The 15,180-nt window shown below is 40.9% G+C and overlaps 1 protein-coding gene across 6 annotated transcripts in view; it reads right to left on the reverse strand.

Moving 5' to 3' along the window:
- Positions 1-15,180, reverse strand: part of CC2D2A (coiled-coil and C2 domain containing 2A) — a 137,278-nt gene that overhangs the window by 90,474 nt on the left and 31,624 nt on the right. For all 6 annotated transcript variants that reach the window (XM_077877082.1, XM_077877073.1, XM_077877098.1 and 3 more), the window contains 3 exons: positions 8,409-8,510; positions 7,504-7,677; positions 2,598-2,769 (listed from right to left, as the gene is read on the reverse strand). In XM_077877082.1, coding sequence (XP_077733208.1) covers positions 2,598-2,769; positions 7,504-7,677; positions 8,409-8,510 — 448 coding nt within the window. The remainder of the gene's footprint in view (positions 1-2,597; positions 2,770-7,503; positions 7,678-8,408; positions 8,511-15,180) is intronic.

Consider the following 15,180-nt stretch of genomic DNA (forward strand, 5'->3'; position numbering starts at 1 on the left):
ATGTTTTTGAGCACTTGCTCACTCTGTGGACATTTACTGGTTGTGGACACACTATCATGCATACACAATTAAATCAGGAAAGGATGAGATTAAAAATATGTGCCAGTAGAAGCCTTGACATCTGCTTCCTGTATCCCAGGGGGGCGGACACGCTCTACTTTGGCAACCATTTGCCAAGCAGTGACAAGAACAGCATGAGTAACAGAAAGCACCAGTAACAGAAAGCATTATTACTTTTTTTTTTTTGCTTTTTTTTTTTTTTTTTGCATTATTACTTTTGATCCCCAGCCCTGTGCTGGTCACAGCACAGGCGCTTTGCTCCTGCGATTCTTCTCAGTGCTCAAAGGAAAAAGAAACGCCCAGAGTCATGTCGTAGGATCGTTTCATTTCCTCCTCTTTTCAGATGAGACTCTGAGAACGGAGGAGCTCGGAGGAGCTCGCTAGAGGTCATACCTCAGGGAGGAGGAGCTGGGGCCGGGTGGTTCCCCAACTCCTGTTTGCCAGGCCAGGGGTCGCCTCCCCAGAGGGCCTTCCCTTTACGCTTCTGCTTTTTCATCTGTAAACTGGGCATGAGAATGAACACTTCTCTAGCTCTGGTGTGGGGCCAACTGAGCTGGTAACACATCAAGTGCTTAGAAAGAAAGCTGGTGGAAGAAGTACACAGAATGCATCTGCTATTATTGTTACGGCCAAGTTGTAACCCTTGGGTGCTTTTCCCAGCTACCTATTGTATATTTTTATTTTTAAAAAGATTTTATTTATGCATTTGAGAAGGAGAGAGTGAGCATGAGCAGAGGGAGAGGCAGAGGGAGAGGAAGAAGCAGACTCTCCACTGGGCAGGGACCCTGATGCGGGGCTCGATCCCAGAGTCCTGGGATCATGACCTGAGCCTAAGGCAGACGCTTAACTGACTGAGCCACTCAGGTGTCCCCCAGCTACCTACTTTAGAAGGAAACTTGAGATGTCCAACAAATTCTAATACTTAGAACCAATACACGATTCAAGATGATCTATCAAAATGGAACAATAATTTATCCTTGGCTTGGCATTTAATTGGAACTCAGAACATGACAAATGAAAAGAAATCCAACTCCCAGGTAAAATGAGTGCACCCCTTCCCAGCCTGAGGGCGAGCCTGCCATTTTAAGTGTGAACTAACAGCTGACTAACTGGGGAGCTCCTTCAGGCACTCTCAGGAGGAAAGAACATTCCAGGGGAAAAAAGAGTATAGGGAAACCCAGGGCCAAAATGAAGCAAGAGGCAGCCAGTAGGAGTCAATCTGATGGCCCCTGCTCTAGAACCCCAATCCTTGTCCCCCAAGTGAGGAACCTCAGCCAACCTGCTTTGCACCTCCCTTAGAATTTCTGAAGTAATCATGTCCTATTGCACGCTAGTGGGATGCCTGGTGGCTGGGGGCTCCCAGATAGTCTCAGGATGTTGGTGGCACCCAGGGGCAACCAGCCATGGAAGTAGAGTGTTGGGACTTTTGGCCACTGCTGCTTTCATCCACCTCTGGGAGAAAGAGAGGGACTAGAGAGTTCAGTAATCAACAATGGCAATGATTTGGTCTCTCATGTCTACATCAGAAGCCTCCAAACAAATCCTAACTGAAGGGGTTTGAGGAGCTTCCTGGTTGATGAACAGGTAGAGGCGCTGGGAGGATGGTGCTTCTGAAGGGGGGATGGAAGCTCCATACCCCTTCACATGCCTTGCCCTATGACTCTTTTCATCTGTGTGCTCTCTCATACCCTAATTTAAAAAAAAAAAAATTTATGAATTTGAGAGCAAGAGAGTGAGCAGGGGGAGGGGCACAGGGAGAAGACTCCTCACTGAGCAAGGAGCCCAGCACAAGACTTGATCCTGGGACCCTGGGATCATGACCTGAGCTGAAGGCAGATGCTTAACCAACTGAGTCATCAGGCTCTCCCATACCCTTTATTATATGATAAACCAGTAAATATAGGTGTTCCTTTGAGTACTATGTGCTGTTGGACAAATTACCTAACCTGAGGAGGGGGTCTTGGAACCCCTAATTTGTGGAAAAATCAAATAGAAGTATGGGTAACCTTGGGACCTACTACTTGTGTGACTGGTGTCTAAGTAGAGGTAGTTTTGTGGGACTGAGTCCTTAATTTGTGGGGTCTGTGCGAACTCCAGGTAGATTGTATCAGAACTGAATTGTAGGATACCAGGCTGGTCTTGGAAAATTGGTTGGTGTAGGGAAAAAAACCCCAAACATCTGGTCACAGCAGTGTTGTAGAAGGGTTGAGTGTAAGTAGAGGATGAAAGAGAGATTTTCCTTCTCATAGCCTGAATCTCAGAGTCTCTCCTGCTCTCTGCCCCGAGAGCTGGTCACTGATTTGATGAGGGGACACCCCATCTCATCCTTGTTTCTTGTGCTATTCTATCGGTGAGTGTTTGCTCAAAGGCATTTTCTCATGTTCTTTTTTTTTTTAATCTGAAGAAATTTCTTGATTACTAACTCAGATTAGAAATTGGGATCTGCTATGGAAATTGGACTTCCTCAGACAGTAGCCGCAGTTCACGTGAAGGAAAAGTTGCCCATACTGAGCAGGAAGGCAAGAAAGAGCAAGTACCTGTCAGTCTACTGGGTACGAACAGGAGTTCTTTTTCCCTCTGCAGCCTAACGTGAACGCTTTCGTAATCTGCAGGTCTGACTGCCACAAAATCCTCCGCTGCATGGTCCAAGCCCAGCAGAAAATCCTCGGCATCCTTAGCACTAAGCAGCTCTTCCTCATCCTGCATTACCTTAAACAGTAAGAAAACATCATGCTATGATTACTCGTTTACTTAGAAAAATAATGACATTAAACTCATTAAACAAGGTATCTTATAAGATAGTGTTCTATTTATTTATTTATTTACTTATTTCTGAGAGACACACAGAGAGGCAGAGGCAGAAGCAGGCTTTCTGCGGAGAGTCTGATGTGGAACACAATCCTGGGACCCTGGGATCACAACCTGAGCCAAAGGCAGATGCTCAACCACTGAGCCATCCAGGCAATCCCCTTTTTATATTTTTCTAAATAAAGCATAAGACTCGATGGCCTTTCTGTTTTGCAAGTGGGTTTTCTTTGTTTTTTACTTTTCCATATACTCGGAAAATGTCAAAATCAGAATGGGCTGAGGTCTGAAGAGTTGTGCTGGGTAAAGCAACTGAAATCTCAGCAACTCTGGCCTCCTTTGAGGGTGTGCATTTTTCCACATTTACTTAAAGTACTTGGGCTCAGAAGTTATGCAGTACGCTAACCTTCCCCTGGCATGGACCCCAGGGCAGGACACTGTGAGTACTGTCCACACGATGCTCAGGCTGCCTGGGTTTGCATCCCAGCTCCAACCCACACCACCTGCGTGATTTTGTGAAACTTATCTACCATTCTAATTCTTGTTTCTTTCAACTGTAAGATGGGGATATTAACAGAGCTCACCTCTTAGGGTTTTGTAAGGATAGAATTAATAGACACAGGTAAAAATTCTAAGCACTGGGACTGGAATCACAAATGCTAGCTTGTAGCATGTTAATTTGGAGTATTTTCTGAACTTTTTCTTCTTCTTTCTTCCTCTTCTCCATCTCCTACTTACTTATTTTTCTCCTTCCTTTTTTTCTTCTCCTCCTCATTTTTTTTTTTTTTTAAATTAAAGCCTGATGCCCATTTATGAGCAACAGCCTTTAAAATCCCATGGAGATTTGCTCAGATGGTAGCCTCACTACCTGCTTCTTAATATTTCCTCCCAAATAACCAAAACAATGAGAAGGGGAAGTAAATATACAAGGTAACCAAGCTCCCAGCACAACTTGAGTACACAAAATGCCAAAAACTTTGAAAAAGTAAAAAAAGTGTCCTAATTTCAGTGGGTGATTTTTCTCACTTGTGTCCCTTTTTGCTTTATGATGAGCAGAGATGGGCTGAGAAAAACTGCAGAGAAGACAGAAAAGGAGAGCTACACATGATCTAAAAGCTCTGCCAGAAAGGCTAAATCCACTTTGAGTATAAAAATACTGAAAAAAGGGTCTGAGCAGACAAGAGCATGGAGTATGGGGGAGGGGTTTCACAGGGGGCATGATTTCAAAGGGCGGTTTTAGGAACATGGACCTACCAGGGAAGAAACATGCCCAAGAGAGGAGGCTTTTGGAGAGAAGTGTCACAATTTCAGAAGCCTACAGATCTGTTGATAGCCCTGCCTTCCAAAAGTGGACCCCGGTTCTCCTCCCTTTCTGTATGCGCTGTACTTAGTGATGCAGGATAAGAGTGCAGTTATGTAGCTTCTGACTCTATGTCAGAAAGAGCACTGTGGCTTCCTCCCTGCTTTCTCTTGGAGCACTAGCTTTCGGGGAAATCTGTCACGTCATGAGGACACTCAAGCAGCTTCCTGGGGAGATCTGAACCGAGGTCTCCGGCTAACACCCAGCGCTTGCTGGGCAGAGGAATAAGCCACGTTGGAGGCAAAACCTCCTGACCCAGTCAAGCTTTCAGATGATTGCATTCTTGGCTGCCTTGTCTGCAACCTCACGAGACATCCAGAGTCAGAGCAAGCTGAATATTGATTTGTGAAACAATTACTATTGAATAAACTTAAGTATTCCCACATTTCCATAAACCTAGGTAAAAAAATTACATTTTGACTTTGTTGCTTGTGCTTAGGTGTCATATCCAAAAACTCATTACCAGGACCCATGTCAAAGGGCTTTTTTTCCTGTGTATTTTTTTTCCCCCTAGGAGTTTCATGGTTTCAAGGTCTTACATTTAAGCCTTTGATCCATTTTGAGTTAATTTTTTTGTAAGTGGTGTAAGGTGGGGGTCTACTTTCATTCTTTTGCATGTGAGTATCCAGTTATCCCAGCACCATTTATTAAAGAGACAATCTTTTCTCCATTGGGTATTCTTAACTCCCTTGTCAAATATTAGTTGACCACATGTGCTTGGGTTTAGTTCTGGGCTCTTGATTCTGCTCCATTGGCCTATTTGTGGGTTTTTATGCCATTACCCTGCTGTTTTGATGACCAGCTTTATAGTATAGCTTGAAATCAAAGTTTGATGCCTCCTGCTTTGTTCTTCTTCTCAGGATTACTTTGGCTTTTGGGATCTTTAGTGGTTCCACATAAATTTTAGGAGTGTTTTTTCTACTTTTGTAAAATGTGTCATTGAAAACATTTATAGAGATTGCATGGAATCTACAGATGGCTTTTGACAGTATTGACATTTTAATATTAATTCTTCTGATCCATGAACATGGGATAACTTTACATTTATTTGTGTCTTCTCTGATTTCTTTTATCAGGATCCTACACTTTTCAGAGTACAGGTCTTTCACCACCTCAGGTAAATTTATTCCTAAGTATTTGCTGTAAATGGGATCAATTTCTTTATTTCTTTTTCAGAAAATGTGTTGTTACTGTAAAGAAACATTACTAGTTTTTTTTTGTTTTTAAAGATTTTGCTTATTTATTTGAGAGAGAGAGAACATGGATGGGAGGGGAGAAGGAGAAGATGAGGGAGAAGCAGACTCTCTGCTGAGCAGGAAGCCCAATGTGGTGCTTAATTCCAGAACCCCAGGATCATGATCTGAGCTGAAGACAGATGCTTAACAAACTGAGCCACAAAGGCACCCCACACTACTGGTTTTTGTATGCTAATTTCGTATGCTACAACTTTACTGAATTCATTGATTAGATATAATAATTTTTTGGTTGAGTCTTTAGGATTATCTCTATATAAAGTCATAGCATCTGCAAATAGAGATCATTTTTTTTCCAATTCAGATATCTTTAATTTCTTTTTCTTGCCTGATTTTTTTTTCTTTAAAGATTTTATTTATTTACTCATGAGAGACACACAGAGAGAGTCAGAGACACAGGCAGAGGGAGAAGCAGACTCCATGCCGGGAGCCCAATGTGGGACTCGATACTGGGACTTGATCCCGGGACTCCAGGATCATGCCCTGGGCCAAAGGCAGGATCTAAACCACTGAGCCACCCGGGGGTCCCTTGCCTGGTTGCTATAGTTAAGACTTCTAGTATTATGTTGAAATAGGAGTGGTAAGAGTGGGCACCATTGTCTTGCTCCTGATCCTAGAGGAAAAGCTTTCAACCTTTAATTATTGAGTATGTTACCTGTGGGTTTGTCATAGATAGCCTTTATTATGTTGAACTATGTTCCTTCTATGCCTAAGAGTTTTTATCAAAAATACATATTGAATTTTGTCAAATTTGTTTTCTGTATCTATTAGAATTTCTTTCCTTTTTAAAAATTAAAAAAATATTAATTTCTTTTTTTTCAGTTGTATTGAGATATAATTGACATATCCACATCTTTTTCTTTCTTTTTTTTTTTTTTTTGAAGTAAACTCTACATTCAATATGGGGTTCAAATTCATGACTTTGTGATCAAGAGTTGCAAGTTTTACCTACTGAGCAAGTCAGGCTCTTTGAATTTCCTTCCTTTTTAATGCTGAATAATTTTCCATTGTATGTATATGCCACATTTTGTTTATCCATTTATCTGCTGATGGATACTTCGGTTGCTTTTACCTTTTGGCTATTGTGAATGCTTCTCTCAGCGTTAAGTATACAAGTATCTGAGTGCCTGCTTTCTATTCTTTTGGGCATATCCCCAGAAATGGAGTTGCTGGAACATAGTAATTCCATGTTTAAATATTTGAGGAATGACCAGACTGTTTTCAGAGCAGCTGCACCATTTTATATTGCCATCAGCAATGCACAAGGGTCTAGTTTCTCAACATTCTTGCCAGCAGTCGTTCTTTTCTTTCTTTCTTTTAGAAAAATAATAGCTATTCTAATTTGTGTAAAATTGTATCTCATTGTGGTTTTGATTTGCAGTTCTCTAATGATTAGTGATGTCAAGCGTATTTCATGTACTTATTGGCCATTTGTGTATCTTCTTTGCTGAGATGTCTATTCAAGTCCTTTCTCCATTTTTTTAATGGTATATTTTATTTTGTCTCATATGTGCCACACACAATTAGAGTCTGAGTCATAGCGCGGGTGTGGAATGGGGCACAAAAAGCTAATCACCTGTGAGGTTGTGGGGAAAGAGAGAGAGAGAGAGAGAGGGAAAGAGAGAGAGAGAGAGAGAGAGAGAGAGAGAAAGGCTTAATTTGCCTTGGAGGGGCAAACATTTTGCATATGAAATGAATGCTAATCATTGTCTGGAGTCCAGCAAGAAAAATCTGTAAGCTGCCTTGTTCTGCTTTTTTTCTTTTTCCATGAGAGAAAGGGACAGATTTAATCAAGGTCCTTATTACCCAAATTGTGGGGTAAAATCAAAGGCTACTGAAAGTAATGTGAACGTAGTATTCCCATGGCTTTCAACTAAAGCATGGATGAGCTGTTCTGTGTGGTGGTGGCAGGTTTGTCCTCAGCTGCTTTCTTTCTGGCAAAGATGTCATCATCATCATTGTCACCATCATGGTCATTAATGTCATCATCATCCCTCATCTCATTCCCATTGTAATATTAAATACCGTTTTGTGTTCTCCATGCACAGTTGGCTCTTCTTCCTCTCCTTCCTCCTCCTCTTGGTTAGTTTCATCTCTATTTCTGGTTTGTGATTTTTCCTCTGATTCCTCTGGTTCAGGATCATAGTTGAAAGTGAAGAAGTTATAGGCTTCTTCGGCAGAAGGGAAGCCAGGTGGAACCTAAGAAGCAGCGAACAAAAGAATTTCAGATTGTATAAGCTGAGGTGAGTGCCACACAGTTCACTCACAGCAGCTTGATGTTAATGGCATCAGGCACATTCTAGGCATCCTAAGCTTATTACCATTTTTTGAAGGTATGAGATTACTTGTCACAAACTTTAGCAAGCGCAATAGGCAATTGGTGGCTTCCTCTAATAAGTAACTTTAATGAGTTATGTTTTGATAAACCAGCAAACATTCTCAGAGGCACATAAATATATTTTTTCCAGCAGTAAAAGCTTTTGAAAAGATTATTAAAATACCAGAAAGTAATTCATTATTTTATAGACCAATGCTGAGATAGTTTAATTTAATTATGAGCAGTCCAGGGGTCTTCTAATAAAAGATAAAAAGGCTTTTTTTGGTTTTGATTCTTCTTGATTGGTACCCCTTTTTTTCCCCATAATGAAAGTTGGTGCAACTTCAGAGCTGAACAGTCTAATTGCTAGCATTTCCTGCCCTTCCATGCAGTTCCTGTCACCCAGTCAGGCAGTATTCTAATCTCTCCTGCTGGATCCTAGCATTTTAAAGGTAGAAATCAGTTCTCATACTTTCTTCTTGTAGGCTTCATGGCAACAAGACTCAGGGTATGTATATAGGCATCTCTCATTGGATATTTTTGAAAAACACAAACAAACTAACAAAAAACATGATTTAAAGCATGCATGATTCAGAAAGACAAGATTTCTCACCGGGGGTTTAGACTTGATTTTTTGTGCAGAATCACGGAACTTTACTCTTGAGTAGCTTTGGGAATCGTCTTCTTGTTTAGTCCTTTGTACCTTTTCACCTGGCTATATGAGTGGAAAAAAGGATAGACTGAACCTTTATTTATTATTTAAGAAATGGATTTATTTATTTATTTATTTATTTATTTATTTATTTATTTATTTATTATTTATATTTATGAGAGAGAGAGAGAGAGCTCGCACCAGTGAGGGGAGGAGCAGAGGGAGAGGGACAAGCAACACCATACTGAGCGTGGAGCCTGATGTGGGGCTTGATCTCATGACCCTGAGATCATGATCTGAGCCAAAATCAAGAGTTGGATACTCATTGGACTGAGCCTTCCAGTTGCTCCAGGATATATATAGAACATTTAAATCAAGAAACTAAAGATATTTCAAAACAAGCATTAACTCTTGAAGGGGAAACCCTGTGACCATTGATGCAGACCACCATTCCTAAGCAATGAAATAACTTACAAATGTCAAATATATTTGAAGATTAAGGTTGCTGAGTGTCTTCTCACTCAGCTCTGTCTCTCTCAAGACTGAACAAATATAAAATTTTATACTCAAAAGACCCTAAAATGACAAATGCTATTTCTTCTACAGATCTATAGATTATCTAGTTCACAGAGGACCATTTCCAAACAACCTATGAAGAAAAGCATCAGTAGTTCCCGGATGTAAATAAATCTGACATACATGCTCCAGGGCACAAGGCCTGTCCTCATGAGCCCCTGGACCTGCTGTCCCCCTGGAAGCCAAGTTCTATGATACCTCAGTTTGCTAATTCTTTTTTTTTTTAAGATTTTATTTATTTATTCATGACAGACACACACACACACACACACACACACAGAGGGAGAAGGTAGAGGTAGAAGCAGGCTCCATGCAGGGAGCCTGATGTGGGATTCGATCCCGAGTCTCCAGGATCACGCCCTGGGCCTACGGCAGGTGCTAAACCACTGAGCCACCCAGGGATCCCTGCTAATTCTTAATATGGGGATTCCCTTTATCCTGTGATGGCCAATCCACGAAGGGTTGTTCCCACTTTATCCTCATCTTTGCTTCTTCTTCTTCTTCTTTTTTTTAAAGATCTTATATTTATTCATGAGAGACACAGAGAGAGAGGCAGAGACATAGGCAGAGGGAGAAGCAGGCTTCCTGTGGGGAGCTTGATGCAGGACTTGATCCTAGTACCCTGGGATCACTCCCTGAGTCGAAGGCAGATGCTCAACCACTGAGCCACCCGTGTCCCTCCTCATCTCTGCTTCTAATCCACCCCTTACAGAACCTGGCTACTCCTCCTTTTCTACCCAGCACAATCCAAATACCAAGCCTTCCTTTTGACTGATTCTAAGCCATTCCAATAATATATCTAGATATTCATAATAGGAAAGGACAAACGTATTCTACATATGATGGAAACTTTGTTATTATCATCTGGACTGAGACTTGTGTCACAGCATGGAATAATTTTCATCAGGGCAAATGGAATGTTTCATCAGGGCACTGGGTTCCTTTCACATATCCTTCTCAAGTCCTACCTGTTTTTCCAGATCATGTAAAGCTACTTCTTTTCTCAGACTCCTCCATCCTAAAATGAAATCTCTTTTCTAGAATCTTATTGTCTGAGGTATTAGGTGTTGTTCTGTAGAGCTTGGTAATCAAATCACAGGCTCTGAAGGCTGACCACCTGGCTTTGTTTTTTTTTTTTGTTTTTTTTTTTTTTTTTGAAGATTTTATTTATTCACGAGAGACATGCACAGAGAGAGAGAGGCAGAGACACAAGCAGAGAGAGAAGCAGGCTCCATGCAGGGAGCCCGATACGGGACTTGATGCCGGGACTCCAGGATCACGCCCTGGGCTGAAGGCAGGGGCTAAACCGCTGAGTCACCCAGGGATCCCCTGACCACCTGGCTTTGAATCCCAGATTCATCACATACAGCTGAGATCACTTTTTTTTTTTTTTTTAAGATTTTATTTATTCATGAGAGACACACAGAGAGGCAGAGATATAGGCAGAGGGAGGAGAAGCAGACTCCATGCAGGAGGCCGATGTAGGACTCAATCCCAGAACCTGGGGATCATGTCCTGAACTGAAGGTAGACACTCAACTGCTGAGCCACCCAGGAGTCCCATTGACCACTTGTTTTGAGGATCAAGTAAGGCAATGAACCTAAAATATGCCCATTTTTACCGCTCAATCATGATGGGTCACATTCTTATCACATTCTTAATTTTCCTCTTACATGTCTTTTATCTCTCAGCTTTGTATGTAAACTATATTTTATTTAGTCTGCCAGAAACTAAAGCCTGAAGCAAGGATTTTTCATGCCTTATTTGTGTGGCTTGAAAGGAGTTGGGAACTGGGGAGAAAGAAACCGAAGGGGAAGACAGTTCTGATGAATGTTACCAAGCTGGCTAATAATAGTCTGATAATTAGGACTTGATCCTGCGGTAGCCCCAGGAGAATGCTTCTCAGAATTGCCTGCCTAGGACCCAGAAGAGGGGTGTTTGTCTCATGCCTTCTGTTCACAGCAAGAATTGCCCCAGGCTCCTGGCTTTGCTGGTTTTGTGTAAATCTCATAATGGCTAACTGTGTTTCCAAAGGCCAGTGATGAGAGCTTGAGATACTTGGAACAACTAAAACAAGGTGCTATGAAATTTCATCTATATGCAGCTGATGGCCAGCATGGCCAGAAGAAAAACCAGGGTATCAGTTGGGTGTAATTTGTCATAATATCAAGAGAATATATGCTGTTCCCATTTATGTAAAATTCAATGCTTTTCCTTTGTTCCCTCATTTCATAGTATTTTTTTTTTTTTTTTAATTAAGAGAGAGGGCACAAGTGAGAATGGCAAAGGGAGAGGGAAAGAGAATCTTAAGTAGACTCTGTGCTGAGCATGGAGCCTGATACAGGGCTTGATCTTATGACCCTGAGATCACGATCTGAACTAAACCAAGAGTCAGAGGCTTAATCAACTGTGCCACCCAGGTGCCCCATTGCAGTATTAAGTAAGGTTAAATAGTTATGTACCAACTCATACAGAATTTGAAGCTGTGCTAAATAATGAATTCCACATGGCAATGAAAAGTAAGGAGTTGTTTGCCTTGGTAAATTCCAGAATTTCAAATGTTTTGATGAGGAAAGAAGAATAATGTTACTTAGTATAAGAATAAATTATCTTAAAATATTAGAGTAGAATAAAGATCAGATTCCAGTGCTTGCTCGGAAGCTTTCCCAAAGCTCTGCCAAGTCTGATCCTCTTATGAAATGGCTAAACGTTTCTCACATGTTGTTGAAGATGCCATCTTGCTCCTGTCTGCCTCAGAATCCCCCACCTCCTACAGCCCATGGGACAGACTGGTGGGTTTGAAAATATGGAAAAAAAGCCAAGAGGGCAACCGATGAGAGAGGAAGGAAGTTTGGCTTTGCACAGGCAAGCCTTTGTTTTCACCTTACCTTTGTGAGGATGGTAACAATCAAACACAAGATCCAACAGAAAGTCTAACACTGGTAATTTAGGAAAGAAAATCAGTATAGGTTACATTTTGGGTGGTCAAATACGTGTATATGGATGGTTTATTGTTTTATTCATTTTGTTTCTTCCTGTGACTTTTTATACCTGCCTGACTCAAAGGATATTACATTCACACAATATAATTTCATTGACATGTTTCATTGCAGTAGTGATGGCTTTATTACAATATTTATGAACCTGATATAAAAGTTCATTATTTAATTTTTATCTAAATCCAAAAATAAATTTAAATGCAATTATATTATGATTATATTATATTAGTACATTTAAGGCCATTAAATGTACTTAAAATGACTGAGTGGGTGGAATTAAATTTTAAAGAACTATTATCTATAACACATTTGTACAATCTTAAAGTAATAGGTACATTTTTTTAAAGATTTTATTTATTTATTTGACAGAGGGAGAGAGAGAGCAGAAGCAGGAGGAGCAGCAGGCACAGGGAGAGGGAGAAGCAGGCTCCCCATGGAGCAGGAAGCCCCATGCGAGATCCCAGGACCTCGGGATCATGACCTGAGCCGAGGGAAGACACTTACTTAACCGACTGAACCACCCGGGTGCCCCAGTAACAGGTACATTCAATTCAATTCAGCAAACACTGAGTGCCTGTCACCATATGTCCATGTGTCTAGCTAGGCATTCTTTCTTATCCTTGGATTTATTTTATTTATTGTAAGAATGCTTGATACTCCTCTTCTAACTTGAGTAAACATTCTCGAGTCTCACTATAGCATAAATACAAAATATAGTAGTTCTAGCCTGAATCTTCTCTTCTAAACTATTATTCAATATTTTTAATTCTGGGGTGCCTGGGTGGCTCAGTCAGTTGGGTGTCTGCCTTTGGCTTGGGTCATGATTCCAAGGTCCTGGGATTGAGCCCCACGTCAGTCTCCCTGTTTGGTAGGGAGCCTGCTTCTCTCTCTTCTACTCCCCTTGCTTGTTTGTGTACTGCCTCTCTCTTTCAAATAAATAAATAAAAAGTCTTAAAAAAAATGAATGTCTTAAAAATATTTTTAATTCCCTAAAAGGCAATCTAATTTGGAGTGTCTTGCAGACACCTCAAATTTTTATATATTCTTGATACTAGTCAAGATATTAATCAAGATATATGATTTATAAATAATTTTTCCCATTCTGTGTGTTGTCTTTTCCCTTTCTTAATGGTTTCCTTCAAAGCACAAAGGTTTTTAATTTTGATGAAGTTCAGTGTATCTATTTATTCTTTTGCTGATTGTGCTTTTGAAATCGTAGCTAAGAAACCGTTGCCTGAGTTGAGACACCTCAAATTTTATATAACCTAATCTCATGACTGCAGTTAAGTGCCCTTTTTTGTGGGTTCCCAATGGTTCCCAGCACAGATTTCGAACACCTTGTACTGCCATTACCTGTTAATAGTTCATTGTGTGCTGAGAGCCCATTTGACCCGGGCCAGGAAGGAGTCTGCTGCAGATGCTAGCTGGGCAAAATGTAGAATGTGTCAAAGGATCAGGTCTTAGAGAACTTGGGACAGTGAATCAGGCCCACAAGCAGAGGAATAATTCCGGTCTTATTTAGTGGAGGTCAAATATTCAAGCGTTCTGTTATTTTCACTCTGATGTTTTCATGTTTTTAGAGATTTGTGTTGTGCTTTGTTTCCATCATGGGGGGTGTCTGCTGAGTATAAAATGAAAAGAAATGCAAACGAGAATAATCAGAGGTTGGTGTTGGTGAAGTTAGATTACTGATGAAGGTATTCCCAACTGATTTCTCCTTTTTCCTCTTACTCTACAGCTTCTAACAATAGCTAACACTTACACAGAGAGAGCTTACCGTGTGCCAGGCATGTTGAAAATGCTGTAACATTTATGAATCTATTTAATCCTTAAACAATATTTAGAATTAGGTTCTAGCAGTATCACTTTTTACAGTGGTGAGAAGTGGGGTCCAGGGAGGAGATAAATTAACATGATCAAAGTCACACAGCTGGTGAGTGAGGTTGCCAACATTTAATGCTGGGTAGCTGGGGTCCAGCATCTGGGCTTTTCTTGTTCTACATTCTTTGCTCAATAAGATATAAATGGACAACTTTTTCGATATTCCTTCTAGGTTGAGGCATATACATCAAGAAATATGCCTTGTGGGTAGCCTGGGTGGCTCAGCGGTTTAGTGCCGGCTTCGGCCCAGGACATGATCCTGGAGACCTGGGATCGAGTCCTGTGTTGGGCTTTCTGCATGGAGCCTGCTTCTCCCTCTGCCTGTGTCTCTGCCTCTCTCTCCCTCTCTCTCACTGTGTGTCTCTCATGACTAAATAAATAAAAATGTTTTTTAAAAAAAGAAATATGCTTTGTGAGATGTGCTGTTAAACACTTGAGATCAGGTCTAAAAAAAGGCAGCTGAGTCAATTGTTAATGTAACTTGGCTATTTTGAACCCTTGTCCATGGTATCATTGGAACCCAACACTGGAAGGAGAAAGAAACTGTGGAACCAGTCTGTCTGTCACAACTTCATAGGAAAAGGAGCTATTCATTCCTTCCATGTTAGCCTGTGCTGTCAGGGAGGGCCACCATACATGGAGGTCATTAAGACATGAGCTCCATCCCCTGCCCACTCAGTTTTACTCTTCCCCTTCATAAGTTATATAGTCTCTGCAGGCCAAATCAGACTTTAAAAGGCATTATCATGATTAACCTGAATCTAAAGAAATATAAAATACAATGAAATTGAATATTGTAGTTGTTTCATTTTCCAGGCCAAAATTTGCAAGCCTGATGCCTTTTGATCTTCCCTGCAATTGGCTAAGGTAAACACGAATATCTATCTCATTCAGTGTGCCTTAGAAGTGATTTTTCTTTAACAGGACTTTGTGTGTGTGTGTGTGTGTGTGTGTGTGTGTGTATGTGTGTGTAGAACTAAAATCATCCAGTATTGTTATGGTGCTAGGGCAAAAGCAATTTTGCATATCCCTTCCACATTGTTCACTAAAATTTACTTTGACAAGCTTTTGGGATAATCAAGGAGAAAAAACCAAAGTGAGGTGTTTTTAAAAAGCCAATAGAATGGAAGGTGAGTTACAGCCCAGGTCTGAGAGCCCCTGGATTAGCCAAGTGAAGACTGAGAGCTTTAGCCTTGTCCCACTCCTGGAAGTGACCTTGATGCTACATTTTGTCTGAAGTTACAACATCTTATCTCTCCTCTGTTCTAGTTCTCCTT

This window comes from Canis aureus, chromosome 2 (genome assembly GCF_053574225.1).
Source record: "Canis aureus isolate CA01 chromosome 2, VMU_Caureus_v.1.0, whole genome shotgun sequence".
Classification (NCBI taxonomy): Eukaryota; Metazoa; Chordata; class Mammalia; order Carnivora; family Canidae; genus Canis; species Canis aureus.